Raw genomic sequence first — 22,652 nt, 5'->3', positions numbered from 1 at the left:
AAACGCCGTAGCGATTTACCACATATAGAGTCATTCAGTCATAGACATCGACCCGTGGCAATGATGCGTTGATATTGAGTATCTTGCCGTAGCTAGTCTCCGTCAGCGCTTACTAGTACTGCTTCGACCGACTACTCTTTCATACTAGTACGAGCCGGCGTCTAAAAAAGTTGCTAGCGCGGGCTAACTGCTAGCCGCGTCAGCGGCGGCGGATACTTCGGTAGCTCCCTGTATCTAAATTACATGTTCATACTTGGAATATTTTTCAATATAAAATTTTTTTTTTTCTTATTTAAATGTATATAAACGATATTATTGTTATTTTTTTTTATTATAATTTTATTGTTTCGATAAAAGTATTTATTTATTTTATTTTTTTTAATTGAACATAATTTTAAAATATACACTATAAAAATAATAATAAATATTATAGATTATGTAAAATAACTAATTCTTATTATTTTTTCTATAATTTTAATAAATTATTTTTTGAAAAACTTTTATTTTATACATCGTATACATTTTATACATTGATTATTATTTATTTATTTAAATGTATATACATTTTAGTATTATTATTTCTTTTAAATGTAATTTTATTATTTTAATAAAAAATGTTTATTTTTTTTTTTAATTGAACATAACATAATTTAAAAATATATAATAATAATAAATATTATCGGTTATGTAAAATCATCAATTCTTATCATTTATTCTATAAAAATTATAAATAAATAAATTCAATAAATTATTTTTTTTTAAATTTGTATTTCAAGTATCGTATATATTTGCTATATTGATTATTATTTATTACAATGAATATTATTTACTTATTTTTTTTTTTCATTGAACATAACATAATTTAAAAATATATAATAATAATAAATATTGTCGATTATGTAAAATCATCAATTCTTATCATTTATTCTATAAAAATTATAAATAAATAAATTTAATAAATCTTTGATTTTTTTAATTTTATATATAAACCATCATGAAAACATCGTTTGAAAAATATTGAAACAAATAACACTATATTTATTTGCTATTCTGTAAACAAAAAAGTTAATTCAGATAGTAAAAATCTTTCTCATTATATTTTATATAAATCCTTTTTTTTAAAGACATTTATTTCAATTATTGCTATAAAGATAAACATAGTGAAAATAATTTTTTACACATTTCAACACAATATATACTTAAAAATTAAATATTTTATTACTTTTCATGAAAACATTTTTGTATTTTAATTGATTTTTTATTCAATTACGAATTATAAAGAAAAAATAATGTTTCAAGTCATAAATACTTCACTATCTCGATTAATTTTCGTATTATTAAAACATTTCACTAAAAATATCTATGCTATTAAAAATGACAAGATATCCCCGTTACTATCAAATCATTCTATTATAAAAATTATTTAATTAATATATTTCTCATTTTTTATTTATTTCTTTTTTTCTTATTTTTCAAAAAAAAAAAAAATGGCTTAATGGCTTGATTATTATTATCTTTTTACATTCAGCAGTCGGCTAGAATTATTTCAAGTTCTGGTTACTCTACTATTATAGCTACAACACATATTGGCTCGCAAGTAACATTATCGACACAAATTCTTATTAATTTTACTTCTATATCTTATCAATCAATAATAGTTTATTCTAAACATTCAAATTTTGATTAAAATTGAATTAAGATTTCATACATTTATTATTATTTATTTATTTTTTTATTTAGTCTCTATTAAATTTATTTTCAATTATATTACTCGAAAATCTTTTGTTTTATATATATATTAACTATATTCAATTAACATAACAGTATAAATTATTTTATAATAAAAACTTATATATATTGTAAAAAAAAAAAAAAAAATTATGATATATTGATATTTATAAATGAATAAGGTAAATTTTGTTCCAGCCATATCTATATGATACAATTAATTAAAGTTATTAAATTTGGTATTGTTAAAAAGGTCTTGACTTGAATTTGTGCCTTTTCATGATTTAAACTCTTTTTTATTTCCAAGTATCGAGATAAATCAATTTATCTATATCATTCGAATGGTATTTAAATTACGCGGGAAAAAAGACGATCTTATTTATTTTATTTAAAAAAATTATTCTGTCACTGAATATATATAATTACAAGAGAATAAAAAAAATTTAGTTCATGTTATGTTTTCTATGATAATAAAAAATATGAATATGAATGTAGCTGACAATTGGCAATTTTTTAAATTTCAGAGTAAATTATCGAAATGTAAGCAGAATAAAAATTTTAAAATGCGTATTTAGATGAATGCAACATCTGTACGTGCATTTTTTTTTTTAATTTTATTAGTTTAATTAATTTATTCATTTATTTGAAATTTGTAAATTGTCTCATGTCTGCTACATTAACAATTAAATATAATTTGGTTTCAATGAACAAAAATTGATTAAACCACTAATAAATAAGAATTGACCGTGATAATTTTTTTAGAATCCATCGAAATCAACAAGTTTGCGAGTTAATGATAAGCTAATTTTAGAATAGAGATTTTAATAAACAGTTGAATTCAAATCTTATTTAAAAAATTTGACAGTAATATTCGGACAGTCACGTTTATCTTGAGAATTTTCTTAAGACTTTTGAATTTTTATAATTATTAAAAAGATTTTATTGATATTATTTGTCACTTTTATTCATTTTTTTATAACTATTTAAATTCTTAAATTTTACATTTTATTAATTAATCAATAATCAAATAAAAAATAAAATTCATTATTATATTTACGAATCTTCAAATGACTTGGTAAACTGCGGTAGTACTTGAACTCTAGGCTTCGAGCGTAGTTTGCTACGGCAATTCCTTAATGTCTAACAAACTGTACTGAAATATACATTGAATGCTATTATCAATAAACTAATAATCTCTACACCAAATAAAATCTTTTGACTAATAAATTTTTAACTATATTATACACATTTTTTTTTTTCCCCGAATTTTGCTATTGTTAGTATTTTTTCTTTATCCTATACTTATCTTAAATATTTACAAATTAATAGCAAAATTCAACTGCTCTTAGTAACCAATTTATATTTAGATACCAGCATTATCACCTAATTCACAGTATTCATTCTATTGCACTTTTAATATTTAATTATAATCAAACATGAAATGTTGACTTGGTATTATATTATAATTATTATTATAAAATCAAAATTATAAATAATTATAATACGTATAACATTCGGCTCTAATAAATCGAAAACTTTCTTAAAGTGCTATGCTATGTTAAACATCTTCTATACTCACGAGTCAATGGCGGGAGCATGCCTACCTTACTTGATACCCACTACCATCAACGATTTGCCTCAACCAAGTAATAACCATTATCCAACATAGTTTTATTTCTTATCATTATTTTTATTATTCCAATTTATTACATACAACTTAACAAACTATATTTATAATATACTCATTATAATTTGATTCTTAATTTTATTTTTTTTCTTTTAATTATCAAATAACTTATCATCAATGCATCTATCTTTATTCATTTTTTCTTCGTTGATCATATTCTTTAATATCAAAGTTTTATTTTATATTCACAAAATTTTACAAACTTGATAGTTACTTTTATTTCAAATACAAAACATTTCTTTTTTTTTTTTATATTTTTCAAACTAAATACATAACACTCAGTTTTTCACTATTCATCATGAAAATCAACATACACACAACAATATGATGAGTAAGATAGTGTATTCCCATTAAATCAAACATTGTTAAACATTTAAAATAAATAAATCACTCATTATTATTAATTTTTATCAAATACTTAATTCTTATTTCATATTAATATCTGAGATATTTAGTACATAGATTCTATAATATTTATTAATTTCGATGTATTTTATATTTAATTTTAAAAAGCTTATGCTAACAATTATAATAACCATAAAATTTATTGTATTTTATTTTTAATTTATTAACTAGATTTAAATATTATAGCAATATCTATTGTAATATAATAAACATAAATATTATGAATAAAAATCGTTTTCATTTATATCTTGTGACAAAAACTAACAGACTCTTAAAAAATAAAGAAATTATTATTATTCGATAAATATTACATCATTTATGATCATAAACTTGATCTACGACTACTCATTAATAGCATTAAATTTATATTCTTGACAATATTTAAAAAATACATAATTTTAAAAAAAATTAATTGTCATCCAACAATTATGTTTAAAATAAATAGTTATCTATAACTAAATAATATAACTCATATTTATTCTTTTTCCATTTTAAAAACGACAAAAAACATCTTGATATTAATTCTGATAGTCGTTGATATTAACATTTCTGGAATTAAAAAGTCAATACTACCCATATTCATTAACTTGTAAATTACTTGGTTGTTCCCAGTAATACTTGTGTACTCATTTTTTACAGATAAATTTAATGTTTTTTTTTTTTTTTTCTTTTCTCTTCATTTCCATACTAAATATAAATATTTATTCTTTGAAAAATTTTTATACCATCAAATTAATCATTAATTTCATTAAAAATTTCACCAGCATCCTTCAAAATAATCATTAATTTCGTTGTACCCAATATCAAACTCTAAAAAATCATAAAATTCATATTTTATATCGATTTTTATCTTTTTAATCTTTAATATATTTATTAGGGTGGTTCATTTGGAGCGACTACTTTTTTTTATTTTTTCACCCTAATTTCAAAATGTTGTTGTAAACATTAAAAAATAAAATTCCTGCATTTGATTTTGAAGTTTTTCCATTTAAGCTACACAGGAAATTTAGGATTTTTTTTTTATTCAATTCTCTATAGCTCAGCCGCATTTTAAGTCTTAAAAGTCTCTGTAGTAACCTCGAGATTTTTTTTATAGGGATTTTTTACATATGTCTAATTTTACATTTAATTAACATCATCAATACATTCATTTTTATTAATTATTTCTCCGATGATCATATTAAAAATAATGTTTTTACGGTATATAAGTAATTACTTCCAGCTTTCTTCATATTTATTAAAATACTAAAATTATAAAAAAAAATATATCCAGTTTTCTACTTTGTTTTTCCATTCCTTTTCAATTTTAGTTTTTTTTTTTTTTTTTTTTTGAGTTGAAACACTAACAAAATTTTTATCCTTTTATTGTTAGGAACAATTTTTCTACATTTCATTTAAATTTTTATAAATCAAATCTTGTAGTCTCAACTGCTTTGTAAACTAATCCCATAATAATAATCATATATTACAATTAATTTTTTTGTTAAACTATTTTGATTATAATCATTCTTTTATTGCTCTTTTTTTTTGTTTTTTTTTTTTTTATCTAGTGTGGATGCTAAGAAATTTTTCTTTCATACAAAAGTTTTATTTTATATTCACAAATTTTTTACTAACTTGGTAGAATGCGGTAACACTTGTGTTGTGTTTTAATTGTAGTTAGCTTCGACTGAAAATCAATAACTTAAATTAATTTATAATAATACTCTATTATCGATAGGCTACTCACCTATGTCTCAAGCAATATCTTTTAATTTTCATAAATTTATATATACACAATTATATATATATTGTTAAATACATTTATTAAACTTTTTTTCAAATACATTTTTTTTTTCTTTTTCAAACTAAACACATAATTTCCATTAAAATTCTTATTTATTCATATTCGATTATTTTTATTATTGATTACTTAAATTAGTCATTGTTAAATATTTCAAATAAAAAAATCACTCATGATTATTAATTTTTATCACCAACTTTATTCTTATTTCTATACATTAGACTGGGCCAAAAAAATTGATTATTTTTTTTTTTCTTAGTTATATTGAGAATATTATCTAGAATGACAAAAAAAAAATTTCATGAAAGTTTGAGCCCTTAATATTAATTTTAAGAGGTCTATTATCGCTATTTTTAATTTTAATTCATAATTTGATGTTTTACGTCAGAACTGCTAAAACATTGGAGTAAAAAAAATTCATTTCCACTTTTTCTTATGTAAAATTAAATTCCCTACAACAAAGGTCTGATTGAAAATTTTCACCCGACAAGCCGTTTCCGATTAATTAAACTTAATAAAGTAATATATTTTTTCGATTTAACATTTTTACTTTTGAATTTTGTAACTGACGAATCAATAAATATCTAATAAAGACCATGACAAATTTTTGAAGGAAATTCAATGCTCTACAAAAAAGGTCTCTTAACATTTTTCGCTAAATTCACTCCTTCGAAAGTTATTCACGTTATTGAAATCGTTTTGACTCAAATTCAATTTTTAATAACTTTCGGAGGAGTGAATTTAGCAAAAAATGTTAAGAGACCTTTTTTGTAGAGCATTAAATTTCCTTCAAAAATTTGTCATGGTCTTTATTAGATATTTATTGATTCGTCAGTTACAAAATTCAAAATTAAAAATGTTAAATCGAAAAAATATATCACTTTATTAAGTTTAATTAATCGGAAACGGCTTGTCTGACGACAATTTTCAATCAGACCTTTTTTGTAGGGAATTTAATTTTACAGAAGAATAAGTAAGAATGATTTTTTTTTTACTCCAATGTTTTAGCAGTTCTGACGTAAAACATCAAATTATGAATTAAAATTAAAAATAGCGATGATAGACTTCTTAAAATTAATATTAAGGGCTCAAACTTTCATGAAATTTTTTTTTTGTCATTCTGAATAATATTTTCGATATAGCTATGAAAAAAAAAAAATAGTCAATTTTTTCGGCCCAGTCTACTATACATACATTGATATCTGAGATATTTAATACATAGATTCCATAATATTTATGAATTATTTATTTTATACTTTTTTCACAACTATACTAGCCATAAAATATGTACTAGCCATAATTTATGTAAAATTGATCTAAAAATAATTGATATCATTAAATTTATCCTCAAATCTTCTAAAATTATTTATTTGTTGCATTGATCATCAGGCAGTTTTCATTCTTGACAATATCTAAAAAAAATACAACAGTTTAAATTAAATTTGAAAAAATTGATTGTTATTCAATATGACTCATTATTCAATTTTAATTAAATGGACGACAATAAACATTGAGATTTTAATTCTGCTAGTCCGTTGATATTGACATTTCTGGAAATGAAAAGTTTCTAAATTTGTATCCAACTATTATCAGCTCATTTATTTCTAATTTCATAACTTTTACAATACTACCAATATTCATTAACTCGTAAATTACTTGATCATTCCCAGTAGTACTTGTAAACTCATTTTTTACTGATAAATTAAATATCTTATATCATTTCTACACTTAATAGATAAAACTCATTTTCTTATTATATATTTAATAAAAATTTTCATGCACACAAATAAATAATCTAAATATATATATATCTGACGCGCGTCAACGGCAATAGTAAGACTACTATACGTTATACTCAATATTACTAACGCTGTGCCTCGACTAATTGATATATCAATCTTTTTGATTATTTTATAAACTTTAACACATAAATAAACAATAAATTTCCATTGCCAATAATCACATTAAATTTTTTTTTTTATTATTATCCATATCGTTCCATTATTTGTCTAGACGTGTTTATATGTCTATTTGATGGTATACATTATCTTACATAGTAAAACGACGAAAAGCCTCACTCTGTCCACAACGATTTTGGCTTTCTCAAATTAATTAAGTAAGACTTGTGATGGTTGTACTAAGATCTCACAACCTGTTGGTTAAACAAGCCTCCGTGAAACATGTATACGTGATGCACAAGTCTTATCACTCTACTATGGCAGTTAAAACACATTGAGTAATAAAGTTTTTTGTAATAAGAACCCCATAAAAAATCCATATCAAAGTCCTAAATAAATTTATGTATTCATAATGTGCATCTAGTTTTTTTTTTATTTTTTATAGAAATACAGATACCTTTATAGCAATTAAAATTAATTTTTTTAATCAACTGCAATCATTTCTTTCTTCATTTTTTTTTTTTTCATTTCTACACTTAATAGATAAAACTCATTTTCTTATTATATATTTGATAAAAGTTTTCATCCATACAAAAAAATAGTATAAATACAAATATCTGACGCGCGTCAACGGCGGAAGTAAGACTACTCAATATTACTAACGCTTTGCCTCGACTAATTGATACATATAACCTTTTTTTTGTTTTCTTTATAATATCTTTTTGATTATTTTATAAATTATATACCACATAAATAAAGAATAAATTTCCATTGTATATAATCCCATTTTTAATTTTTTTTTCTTTTATTTAGTAGTACAATTATTTTTATTATGTATATTGTATTGCTTACGTTTTTTCAAAGTAAAACATATATATTGTTACATTACTTATTAGACGTGTTTATATGTCTATAAAACGACCAAAAGCCTCACTCTTTCCACAGCGATTTTTTGGCTTTCTCGAATTAAGTTAGACTTGTGGTGGTTGTGCTAAGATCTCACCACCTGTCATCAGGACCTGTTGGTTAAACAAGCCACCGTGAAACATGTACACGTGATGCACAATTCTTATCACTCTACTATGGCAGTTAAAACACATTGAGTAATAAAGTTTTTGTAATAAGAACCCCATAAAAAAACCCATATCAAAGTCCTTAATAGATTTATATATTCATGATGTGCATCTAGTTTTTTTTTATATATAAATAGAGATGTTTATATAGCAATTAAAATGAATTTTTTTAAATCAATCGCAACAGTTTATACCCAATATCAAAATATCTGTAAAAATTCAATAAATATATACTGCATAGTCATTATTATAATTTTTTTTTTTTTTTTATTAAAATTACATTTACATTTCTACTACCTTAATATTTTCACATGTTCAATTAAATCAATGTATTCCAGCAGAAATGCATGTAAGTGATTAAAATGAGTTTTGACTCCGATCAAATCTCCAATACATCAAATCTCCATGAAAAACCTCAAAAGCGTCGTTTTTCTTAAATCTTAAAACTCGAACCAATTCGTGCTCGTGAAAATTACCTCAAGAACACGCTGTCTAATCTGCCGTCTAGAACAGTTGTTAGGAGTAAGTTCAAATACTTGGGCATAATAGAACGCACCTCATCCTCTCCTCTAAATCATTTCAGAAGTCATACAAGGCTCAGTGCTTCGACCTATCTTGTTTCCAATAGTAATGAATTCGGTAGCTAGCCAACTAATTTTAACGAAGCATGGTTTATTTGCTGTTGATACGTTCACTTACCTCCATTTATATATTCATTTTATGCAAAAAGCAATCAGACAAATGCCGCTAGATGCTCAAGCTGTTGCTAATTGGGCAAGAGAAAGTGGTTTAAAAGTTAACTTATTCAAAACCAAAGCTATAATATTGGGCTATAATCACTAAAAAATTTTAAAAGTTATTTTGTTCCTTTAATGTTTCGCATTAGTGTATGTGTTAATAAAAAGCTCGATTATTTTATCCTTTTTTTACACCATAATTATTTGCAATCAGTTACAGGGGTGCTGCGCGTTTTGGGACAGAATACGATAAAGTACCACTTATTTTGATTCTAAACCATTAATTAACTGTGTGAAAAATTTTATCTGAATGTAGTAATGATTCTAAATGACAATAATTTATTAAATAAAATTATGATTTGTTTATTTAATGGCAATAACTAAATATGGACGAAGGGAAAGTGTTTAGTCGAGACAGTACTATAAATATCGAGAAAATGAATTAAAAAATACAACTAAAAGTTTGGTTGTATTGTTGTCATTTTGATTTTTTAAACACCATTCTTAAATCCTATAAATGCTACAAGCTTTTTAGAACATCTTTTAGTATATACTTATAAATAGAGGTTTAATAGGATCATAGATATTACAAGATGTATAAATTATGTATGTATATTTTTATTCGACACCATCAGTATAACATTTGACATTAATTACATTAATAAAAATCCAGCCGTTTCATTATTGTTGGTTTCGTTGATATTTTGTTTATATACTTATTGTTATTGTTTCTCTTTATTGTTATTATTATTTTTTTTTTTAATGAAAATAAATAATGTAGTGACATAATACTAGAGATGAAGTTAAAGTTTAAAATCATCGCTCAACAATGATTGATACATCTGTAAGTAAAAATATTGATATTAACATTTTGGTGTTATTAATTAGCCTTTTTTTCTATAACACATTATTAATAAATATTCTAAAAAATGACAACAGAGTCATACAACTCAATGTCATGTCGGTACTGCTGATACTATATATGTATAAATATATTTATGAATTACACTATAATAACGATAACTATAATAAATAATTCGATGCAGGCTTCGATCAATGCCATTAAATCATTAATCATTATTTAATTATTTATTAATATTAGTAATACAATGATTAAATAGTTTGATCAATTATTTTAATTTATCTCGATCTATAATTTAGTAACAATAATTATAAGAAAATTTATTTTTCATGATAATCATCGTATATGCTAATAAAAAAAATCACAATTTTAATTCTTTGTTTCCAAAATTATTAATTCTAACATAAATAAATGATTCGATTTTTTATTTGATAAAAATCTTTAACAATTGAATATATTTATTAACAACAATTGCGATTATTTTCTCATAAATATATATGCTGTCGAGACATTATAATTATAAATTTAAATTGTTATTTTATTTTTTGTTATTTAGAAAGTCTTATAAATTTTATGTGCTGGTAAAAATTACGTGCTCATTAATAAATTGATTGATCGACCATTAATATTATAGAAATTTAATAAAAATCACGACGGTAACGATTTTTTAATAAATAAATATATTATTTATTGGAAAATATATATTTTATGGGTTTATTTTTATTTATAATAAAATATTTTATTTATTGGCTTCTTGATTTTCATTTTTTCCGTAAGTTTAATTTTTGTGTTTATATATATATATATATATATATATATATATATATATATATATATATATATATACATATATATGTTTAATTTATTACAACCATGACAGAGTGCCCAAGTGATAATTAAAAAGAATTGAAATAAAATCAAATTTTTAGATTAATTTAAATCATTCACATGCACGAGCGAGGCCGTATGTACTCGTCCGGACGAGTCGTAGGTTTGTTATCAAATCAAAATTTTGGTCTCAAACCGTTCGTGGACATGAGGATATAACTGCATAGACAGTCTGCCGTAGTATAGAAATATATTAGAAAAAATTGATTAATCAATTTTTTTTATAGAACGATTGAATAATTTAGTTCATTTGTTAATAATAAATTTGATGTATTCGATTAAATAATAAATATTAGATCTTAAATACCTTAATAATTTAGTTGTTAATTTATGAATATTTCACGCGCTTATCCTGTGTTAAATAGCCTGGCATTGTTCTAACAATAAATTTGCACTTACAAATTGCTTTGCTGTTGTTTTTTTGCTTTTAAATAAATATATATTTTATTTATTAACTTTGTTTTTTATGAGGTAGACAAGTGTATTATCCAAATAGCCTCTCATAGCTTTGAGTAATATATAAAATAATATTGAGAAAAAAAAATTTACTTTATAAAACTGTTATCTAAGGAAAAACAAAAAATAGTAATAGTATATTACACACCTAAAGAGGAAAGTAGGTCATTTCTATCCATGTGCGTAATTACCTACCCGAGCGGAAGGACTTCCTCCATGGTGTGTATGTAATTTGTCACCAAATCTGCACCTGAAAGTTTATATTTTTGCCTCTGTTTGTGAGAAGAATGGCACATGCACTAATTTTTATCATCTGTTTTCTCAAAGGAAACAGGGCAGAAATTTAAACTTTTGGCGCGGGTATGGTGAATATTAAAACTATAGATTTATGAGGAAAAAAAAATGTATGTCTAGCTGGTTATGGATTCAAATAAATAAATAAACTATAGTAAACAACCAATGATTGAGCATGATATAATAAATGTTTAGTTATGAAATGATTTGATATTTGGTAAAATTATTTTCAACTTGTACTCATTGACTTGAAAGCATTGTATTGGATAAAAAGCTTTTTAAGTGATAAACTTTAAGCACGTGAATTATTTTCAATATTTTCTGTCATGCAACCAAAAAAAAAAATTTTTTAAAAATGACTTATTTTGTGACTCATGACCTCTATTAATTAATTAAAATTAATTTATCAGCTTTCAATACTGGACTGTAAAATTATCTAGTGTATCCTGCATCGATTTTGCAGTAACCGACATTATTAATTATGACACATAAATTATGTAATTTATGTCGAAATAATTATTTATTTTAATAATCATTATTTGTGTAAATTTAAACCATTGGTTCCCCAAGATCCATTTCCTCTACAGTAATATATAATCCTTCTTCTTCGTAAGTTGACTCATGTTTTGCAAGTACTTTTAGTAATGGACGGAGCTTCATCCACCATTGTTGTTTAGGAATACGATGTCTAAAAATAATTTTAAAAAAAATATTGTAGTAGATAATAATAAAAATAATATTGACTATATAAATTTTTTGAAGTAGAAAATTAAGCCATGCTCCGATCTAAGTTATTTTATTCTCAATTAAATCAACGAAATTTTTTAATATAAAATAATTAAAAATTTTATAAAACTAATTCCTTAAAGTCTCTACTAAAAAATTTTATAAATTACATTTAAAATTATTATTTATTTTATATCAGTAAACGTTGGTTCGCTGATGTTAATAAAAATAAATTGTGTTAAAAATTATTTTGAATCGCAACTTGACTTAATTTTCCAGTTTAATATATTAAACCGACCAGCCCAAAATAAATTTATAAATAATTATTTAACAATAAAATAACTTACTCAAAGTCAGTTTGACTCTCAAGTTCTGACAGTGGAGTGTATTTATACTGTCGTTTAATAATACCGAGCATAACGGCAGTTTCAGGTGTAGAAGCATTTACTGTACCATCAGGTTGTGTGTGTTTTTTAAGCTGTTCAGTAAACCATTCAACCGCTTTGGCTCCCATTTTAGTACCTAAATTACGATCGAATGGTGTTGGCGATCCACCTTGTTGCATATGACCTGTTCCATAAAATTTATCATAAGTCAACAATAAATTATAATTATATTATTTCATAATAAATTTATAAATAATAGCAAATTAAAATTTACCAATAATATTTGACCGACAACTGAATAATCCTTTTCCTTCTTCACTGAATAATCTCTGCATAAAATCAGTATTATAATTAAGATTTGAACTTTCATTTCTTAGAATTAGACCTCTCTGAACACCTTCAGACATTTTAGCAGCCATAGCAATAACATCCTGATTCAAATCTTTAATATTAAATTTCTCTTCAAAAATATAAGCTGCATCTGCACCACCTGCAAGACCAGCAAGTGTTGCTAAATAACCACAAAAACCGCCCATTGTTTCAATAATAAATACACGGCGTTTAGTTCCTTGTGCTGATTGACGAATACGATCGCAAATCTTTAACAAAATTTATATATAAATATAAATTAAATGAATTTATTTATTTAATATTTAATAATTATACCTCTGTTATTTCATTTAATGCTGTGTCACAACCAAGAGAAAATTCTGTTCCAGGAACATTGTTACTAATAGTTGCAGGTATCATAGCAATCGGAATCTTAAATTCACTAAATTCATTACGTGCATTCAAGAATGAAAGACAGGTCTGATAACCCTCAAACCCACCAATAACAAGCAAAGCTTGAATACCAAGTTCCTTTATTCGAGCAGCTATTTGCGGCAATTGATCTTCTTTAGGTGGCGCACGTTTTGTACCGAGATACGCACCACCTTGAGCAACCCATCCTGTCACAGATGACCAATCCAGTAGTTTAACTTTACCAGCTTCCAATCCCATTACACCGTCACAAACACCATAGACTTTATCTCCACGGTAAATACAATTTCTTACAAATGATCTTACGGCTGCGTTCATTCCACACGATGGAGATCCAACGTGCATCACTGCAAGTGTATACTGATCCTGAAATATTTATTATTTTAATAGCATACAAATATTAACTCAAGATTAGTTAGACAAAACAAAAAAAAATAACATAAATTAGTATAGTATGCACTAAAAAAATATGAAAGTTCATGCATTTGTTTTGTACAGTACAACTTACTTGACCACAGAGTGTCAATTGCTAAAAAAAAAATTTTAATTTTTAACATGTAACTGATGGTAAATTTTAATTATTAGGCGAATTTAACTAATTAGCATTTGTTAATACTTTTTTTTCAGGATAAATTAGTTACCTTTGTTAAGACGTGTTCGATGCTGTTCTGAAGCAGCATTTAACAAAAATACAAAAACCCTTAATTAATACCCAAGTAAATTAAAGAATTTTCTATTCTAAATATCGTAATTTTAATAACACGACAGATATTAAGAATATTGAATTTAAATAATTAAATATTAAATATTACCTTGTTATCTTGAACACCTATTGGAGCTTTCAATCTTGTAAGCATTTTATATGTGTCCAAATTACGCGCAAAACCTCTGAATTAAAGAAAAACCAAAGAGTTATTTAATTTAGTTTAATTTAATTATTTTATTTATAAAGTGTTCATTATCAATTGATCAACTAACTTTCCACGTAATTTAACAGCAAGATCCCAATTTTTATCAGCCATTGCTTGTGATACAGCTTTGGTACGATTAACACAATCCATTAATGGTAAACGTACAGCTTGGTTGCCATCAAGAGTAACGACACAAGCTTCTGTATCAGGTGTTGCTTCCATCAAAGCCATCACAGCTTCTGCACCCATTCTACAACCCTGAGCAAATATTATTAATCAGTTTATTTAATACGCTATCAATTACTTCATTTCATTTATACTATATAGTTAATAGGAGTGCGCGAATCAAATCGAATCTAACTACTTTATTCGGAATTCGAATCGAATAATTCATAACTTTTCGAATTATTCTTTAATTTCAGAATTATCCAACAATTTATTGTTCTCTAAAGGCCTCTCTCTTACGTTTTCGTTACACCAATCCCACGCTCATGCCCATTTTCCGTAATGCCCCTCATCCCTTCTTTTCCTTCCACTTTACCAATCACTTCCGAATTTTTCTCTATTACAGCTCGAATCTACTCCCACTTCCCACTCTTTGCCCTTAAGAAAAGTTGTACGTAGATTTTAAAGTAGTCATTAAGAACAGATATACATCAATCATTGTACGAGAAAGCTCGGTCTCAATACACATAAACAAATTCAACTTAAGTTTTACTGCAAAATCTCTTATTTTTTTTGTCATTATATTTATTATAATTTTTGACGATATTCTCACGGCAAAACAGTCGTGGGACAAAAAAAAATATATTTTATAAATATATACTAACCAGAACTCTGTCAAAAGCTGAAGGATTTCCTCCACGCTGTACATGACCGAGTACAGTTATTCTCGTATCTTGTTGTAATTTATTAACAACAACTTCACGAACTTTTTCAGCAGTAATAGGATCTCCGTTTCTATCAACTGCTCCTTCTGCTACGATTATAATATTTAAACGTTGACCCGAAAGACGTTCCTAAATAAAATATTAAAATTAGAATAATAAATTTTTAAATAACAAATTAATTAAATGTGTTAAATTTTATATAAAAAAAAAACAAAAAAAATTTAATACATCGGGAGTACTTAGTTTGTTAATTTAAATAACATCATTAATAAATTATGATAATCATTAAAAAAAATGATTATTCATTAATGAACTATGATAATTATTTACGTAAAAAAAACAAACTGCAAAAGCATGCTGATGTATTTGATAAAGCATCCAACAACAATACAATGTAATGGCTTACTTAAAAAAAAGTTCACATATATTAAATAATACTTGTGAAAAATTGTCTTCTGCTAAATATTTTTTTAAAAAATTTATAATTATAATTTTAATTTAATTATTAAAAATAAATTTACCAATTTAATAAAGATGTTCAGTATATTTATCTTTAGTATGATGTATTATATTTCTAAGAAAAGAAAAAAAAACAAAAAAAAATTGTAATTAATAGCGAACCTGCAACAATTTTTTGCAGAGCTTGTTTGGCCAGTCACCCTCTGGTGGCCACTCTGGGATGAACACAAAGTCTGCTTCTGAACACATAGCTGCCACTAGAGCCAGGTAGCTGCAATATTATATAATGATACCTGACTGAAGGTACTATACTACTAATACAAGGGAATCATAAGGGATTATTATTATGGATTATAATGACCATAACTATTAAGTTATTAATTGGAGTCGAGCTTTCAATAATGATAAATTTTAGGGAATAATTAAAACGCTAGCATATTTTTAAATCGTTACCTAGCTGGAAACAATACCACTTAATTAGTTTTAGTTTAATTTATTGGATTGTGATTAGAAAAACTTGATCGGTTGCAAAGCTGACAAACTTTTTGGATCTAACTGGTTTATATTTCAGCCTGTATGGAAGCGTTTAATTTCAATTTAATTATTGGTAATTTATTTTTTCTATACGACTGTCCAAATTATATCTATATATATTTTTTTTAATGATAATATTTATATCTTAAGACAATCTTGTTTAATAAATATGGAGAACAAGCGTGATGGTGATATGACGAGCAACGAAAAAAAATTTAATTTATTTAATAACTATTGAATTCGTAGGAAATAGGACCAGGAAATAAATGAATTACTTTAAATAAATTGTTTTAAAGTAATTTATTTAAAGTAATTCATTTATTTCCTGGTCCTATTTCCTACGAATTCAATAGTTATTATTAAATATGGACACGAATGTCAGTATATAATTTATTTAATTTTTGATTTTTTTTTTTTTTTTACCAAAATTCAATTTATCTTTAATTAGTCTACTGAAGTTAGTAGAAAAAAAATTTTACGAGTAAACGAACAATAAAAAGTGTGTAAAATAAATTGATAAAATCAATTGACGAATATCACATGCCTGCTCCAATTTTTTACAAAGTTTATCAGGCCAGTCGACAGGGGGTGGACATTCTGGGAAGAATACGTAGTCTGCCTCGGCGGCTAATGCGCCCACGATGGCCAGGTACCTAACCAAAGTTACAACTTATTGCGTGACATAATTTCGTGTATTTTATTAAATAAATTTAATTATCAAAAAATAAGTGCGATACTCTCACTAAAATAAAAAAATAACAGATTGTCCTAAACATTCTTATGATAAGATTAAGAACGTTCTAGAATTATTGAAATAAAAAAACTTTTTCATTTCAATTTGATGGTTTTAAAATATTTATTTACGAATTAAAATTTTATTTTGTGACAAAAACTAAATAATTTTTTTTCTAGCCAATAAATAGTAAAACAAAGACCTTGAAGAAATCAAGACTAAAATGTAGTCGTTAACATAATTATGACTTTATTAGAACGTTCTTAAATATAAAGAATAAAAAATTATATTATATATACATCTAGCAGTGTTACTAATTAATAACTTACCCACAATGACGACCCATGACCTCCATAATAAATGTTCGCTGATGCGAATACGCAGTACTGACGATCGCATCAATGCTCTCTATGATACGATGTAACGCTGAGTCAGTACCAATTGTCATATCTGTGCCACAGAAATCATTGTCAATAGAGCCAACCAGACCCACAATATGAAGGTGCGAATACTTTTCAACTTGTTCAGCACTTAATTGACCTAAACATGAATTATATTACTATTAAAAATTATCAGATAATTTAATAACATTAATTATTACCTGTTCCTTCTAATTCTTTCAAAAGATCACGGTATTCAGTTTTAAATAAATTTGCGCCAGTTAATGAACCATCACCACCAATTACAACTAAATTTGAAATACCGCGTGTAACTAAATTTTTAGCGGCTTTCAAACGTCCAGCACGTTCCTTAAAATCCATACATCTTGCTGAACCTATTACAGTACCACCCTAAATAAAATATAAAAGAAGATGAAAAAAAAAATGTTGTTTCATCATCATAAAAGTATTGATTGGCAAAGGAGAAAAAATTCGTGAGCTCACTCGATGAATGATGCAAGACACAGATGACCAAGTCGCTTCAACAATATTATCTCCTCCATCTACCATACCCTGGTATCCTTCTTTTATGAAAAATACTTTGCAGCCTAAATAAATACCCATACGTACTACAGCACGTACAGCAGCATTCATACCTATTCATTCAACAAAAAATTTTATTACATCATACTCGATAAATATTCATTCGAATAAAATAAAATAAAATATAATGATAATAATATTTAATACATTAAATTTAAAATTTACCCTGTGAGTCACCTCCACTTGTGAACACAGCGAGCCCTTTGCCTTTATGACTTCCGGGCTTTATAAATTTTGTTGAAGATTGTTCGTCTGCCATTTTTTTATTTTGAGAATTTGGCATATACTGAAAATAATTTAAAATAATATATATGCATATTATTGTTATTGGTTATTATCATTATTATTGTTCATAATCATTGAACTCTTGACTTATAACATTGACACATTTTTCTTCTAACGGATACAATGAAATATTAATTTTGTTTATTATTTTAATTAATCACTTTAATAATGAGAAACAAATGAATGATTATAATTATCAGAATTTTATAATTAATTTATCAATGAAAATGTCGATATCGTTATATTTTTATTAATATATTTAATTAATTAAAAATATCTTTTGAATTTTACTAGATAACTTATTACATATTTTTTTTTATCGCTTAATTATTTTAATTAACTAATTTAATTACATTGCAATCAATTATTTTTCAGTGATCCGGTAATAACTTTCATAGACAATAAGTATCTATATTATTTGCGATGATAGATTAAATAAATAAACATCATATTAAATTTATACTTATCATGAAAATTATAATCTACTATTGATAATTTTCCCGTTTAGGTATAAAGTACATGACTTACTAGTAATAAAAAAATGATTTAGATGAAAGATAACTAAAATTAACTAATAAAATGATTATTATTTAATGATGATAAAAAGATAATGTTTATTTTTAATATTTAATATAGTTTATCTACAATAGTTTAAATATTTATTCCTGGAACATTGATAAAAATAGCCGAAAAAACCTTGAATAATTTTTCTCGCAACTATTATATACAATTTACAAATATATTTTTGTATAACCTCAAATAATATATGTATATTAAATAATATGTAAATATAATATTTATTTTTTTAAATTATTAAATCTAATAAAAATTTAAATAAAAAAGAAGTTAAAATATTATTTAATTATCAGCTACTCATTGACAATTGACGTCTTAATTTCAATTAAAGTTTAAAATTTTAAAGTAAGATCATGAATTAAGTGAATGAAATGTAAAACTAGAAATAATTCAAGGTTCTATTTATGAAAATTAAAAAATAATATTTTTTTATTAAATGAATAAAACTAAAAACTACTGTATGAAAAAAAAGTCGTGTACTTTGACAGTTAAAGAAAAATGACAATAAATAAAATCACAATTTTAAAAAAACACAAAACCGTCACAAAATAGAACACTAGAGCCCACTGACAGTAATAATAAATAATAAAATAATTATAAATGAGTAATTACTAGTACGTAATAATAATAATGACTTTTTGAATTATTTAAATAAGATAATAATTAAAATTTATAGATATATAAGTAGAGTATAATTTATATTTTAAAGCACCTCAATTGTTTAAGAGTACTGACAGAAGTCACCTGGTCGTCGTTCCGGCCACTTCTGCCGATGAAGGTGACCTTAAATCAACTCGTGTACACCCTCCTCTTTCCCCCACCACACCTTGGTAACCTTCAATAAATTGAATATTTTGTCCAACACGAGATGGCGTTTTTTTTTTAGCCAATCACGTACTTTTAATTTCGCGCTGGAATTTATATATCATTTTTATTTGATCATTTATTATTTCAATTTAATATGTTTATCAATAGTTGTCTTTTTTGAAATTTATCTTTATTTGCTATTGCAATAGATAGCTATCAGTTTTGAAGGGTTTAATATTTAAATTAAAATAAATTATTTTATTGGTGCGTAGGATACGAGAGGGATATGATGTAATTTATAATGTAATTCAGTCAATATATGACACTAGACATTGGGATAAATCGATTTTCGTCAGCTAAAAGTAATAATAATGAAACATTGTCTAATTTTAACGATTGGACAGTCATTGTAATTTTAAAATGTATTTTTTTAATGCGCAGTAAATATTGTTATTATTTTTTTTTATTATAACTAAAATGCAATTTTTTTTTTACGAGAAATTTAATACTGACAAAAATTGACTGATGACTTTTAAAAATAAATCTTGTTAATTTTTAAATAAATAAATGATTGTTTTGTATTGAATAAATTATTTGATTATACGCAAAAAAAAAACGGATGCGTAATAAATTGTTTAAATGTACCGTAAAATAATGATATATTACAAGAGTTTAAATACTACTTATCAAGATGTGATAAAGTTTTGTTATAAATTAATAAATAAAATTAAGTGATAAATATAGAGGAAGTTGCGAAATTAAGGTAGAAATTTTAAACTCTTATAATTATTATCGATGAGACAGTGAGATATTTTAGGTATCTTTTAAAATCTTAAGTATTTGACAAACAAGATTATATTTTTAGAACGGACAGAGGTTGAAGAAACTAATGTTTTTTTAAAATTATTTTTAAATTCAACTTACCGTGAATCTTGCATCATCGCCGCTTTTATTGTTGAAAGGGATCCATTTACGATGACACATAAGATTTTTTGCAAAGTGTGAGTACGTGCTAAAGATCACGTTCATAGGTGAAAGTATTCTGATAGCCAGATTTTCTGGTCAGAAAGTTGGTGTCAATTAGTTGCGATCAAGTTGACAAATGATCGCCAACTTTATTAAAAAATTTGTTAGTCAATTTACTGCTGAAAGGTGAAGGTAAAAAATTTTCCCGCGACTTTCCGTCAACTTATTGCATTCAACTTGGCGACAACTACTCTCGTAACTCATGAACTTACCGTCAACTTGGCTATCAGGATAATTTTCTTAACTGGCGTTGTTACTTTTTTCTCTCTCGCAACCAAGAAGGCGAACTGTATTATTTTTGTTGCATTAATGCAGTAATCAGGAACTTTGGCCGAGTTTTTCTCTTAAACAAACGAGTATTACCAAAAAATTAAAGGACACTTTGCTAAATTAGACAGTAGTGCATCAATGTGCAGTCTGTAGTTTGTATTTCGAGATTTTGTTACCGAGAAAAACTCAGCCAAAAATATCTGATAATCCCTGTTAATATTAAATCTACGTTTTTATTCACTACACCTACATTCTATATTGTCTATAAAAAAATTCTAAATGGCCAAAATTTAATTCAATAATTACTTCTACCAGAATTTGGAATGGTAAAAAATTAAAGATTGATCGACGCTTTTACACTTTTATTTACAAACAATTTCCCCCGCATATTTTTTTTTCACTAATTTATCGCTTGTTTAATTTGATTTTATTTCAATATTCTTACTTGATCATTATATTAAATATGATCAAACTAATAAATGCTTATATTCGAAAACTGTCAAAATTAATAGATTTTTGAAAATCTATTAGTCACCGCGGAAATTGAAAAACATCTAAAAAATTAACTACTTTTTTTTTTGTTTTATAAAGCAAACCGATTTATAAAAAAGCTGAGGGTACTTAAGTAGGATTTTTTTCAATTTTAATTTGAAAATTATTTTTTCTAATTAAAAAATATATTTTTCATATCATTTGCACTGATACTACGAGTTTCAAACCCTGTTTAGTCAATCAATTTTAAACCAATGCGATTTAATGGATTGAAAATCGTCGGTTTCTTTCCTGAAGCAAAAAATGTCTAGATTCCAGATGTTAAATTAGTTTAAAGTTTCATCTCAATTACGTTTAAGTCGTATTTATTTATTGTAGGCCTCTACCTTGATTCTATATGATGTGAATCATATAGAATTAATCACGCGAAAAGTTATAAACTAAAAATTACCTTTTCAAATAGTAATAAAACGCTCAGAAGTTTATTTGAGACGTTTTCGCATTTGAATCAGCATTTTTACAATGCGCTGAGTTAAAATGATTAGTATCAGAAAAAGAAAAAATTCTAGAAGCGAAAAAAAAATTTTCTTAGGTCAAGAACCATTTCTAGTAACAAGAATTTTTTTTTCATGCCAAGAAAATTTTTGTTTTAAATTCATGACGAAAAAAATTTCTCGCACCAAAAAATTATTTTTTTATGTGTACAGTTAAAACGACTAAGTATTTTAATGATGTAGATTGTGCTCTTCAAGAGATTGAAATAGGTGATTTTCCAATGAACCGTTTTCATAGATAAAGACCCAAATCATTAAATAAAATATTTCATTCGATGCGTAGTTATTATTTATCGAATGAAATGCTTCTTGTTCGAAAATTTCAGTTAATATCTGAGAACGGCTCATTTTAAATTTCCATTTGCTAATGTAAGCGCAACGATGACCGTTTCGTTTGTTCCCATGTGTGTGAGAATGAGAATAGATGGCAAATCCTCTTAATGAAAA

At 25.0% G+C, this 22,652-nt stretch overlaps 1 protein-coding gene across 8 annotated transcripts; it reads right to left on the bottom strand.

The window, feature by feature from the left end:
* Nucleotides 1-9,907: 9,907 nt before the first annotated feature.
* LOC130669855 (ATP-dependent 6-phosphofructokinase) lies at nucleotides 9,908-20,992 on the bottom strand. 8 transcript variants are annotated; one of them, XM_057472983.1, is made up of 16 exons: nucleotides 20,788-20,992; nucleotides 18,361-18,481; nucleotides 18,097-18,248; nucleotides 17,814-18,003; nucleotides 17,542-17,752; nucleotides 16,108-16,216; nucleotides 15,427-15,615; nucleotides 14,664-14,854; nucleotides 14,498-14,573; nucleotides 14,327-14,353; nucleotides 14,194-14,214; nucleotides 13,590-14,051; nucleotides 13,198-13,522; nucleotides 12,885-13,107; nucleotides 12,367-12,499; nucleotides 9,908-10,153 (listed from the first exon to the last, which is right to left on the bottom strand). In XM_057472983.1, exons 1-16 carry the CDS (start codon nucleotides 20,890-20,892, stop codon nucleotides 10,115-10,117), a joined length of 2,574 nt encoding a protein of 857 aa, XP_057328966.1. In that variant the 5' UTR covers nucleotides 20,893-20,992; the 3' UTR covers nucleotides 9,908-10,114. The 8 variants fall into 8 exon arrangements, with proteins under 8 accessions (XP_057328966.1, XP_057328965.1, XP_057328971.1 ...); XM_057472982.1 differs by lacking the exon at nucleotides 16,108-16,216 and adding an exon at nucleotides 17,024-17,132 and having other exon boundaries at nucleotides 20,788-20,991; XM_057472988.1 differs by lacking the exons at nucleotides 16,108-16,216; nucleotides 20,788-20,992 and adding exons at nucleotides 17,024-17,132; nucleotides 19,769-19,921.
* Between the last annotated feature and the right edge of the window lie 1,660 nt (nucleotides 20,993-22,652).

The sequence above is a fragment of the Microplitis mediator genome, chromosome 6 (assembly GCF_029852145.1).
Source record: "Microplitis mediator isolate UGA2020A chromosome 6, iyMicMedi2.1, whole genome shotgun sequence".
Classification (NCBI taxonomy): Eukaryota; Metazoa; Arthropoda; class Insecta; order Hymenoptera; family Braconidae; genus Microplitis; species Microplitis mediator.
The sequence above is the reverse complement of the archived record's forward strand: the minus strand, read 5'-3'. Positions and strand labels throughout refer to the sequence as shown.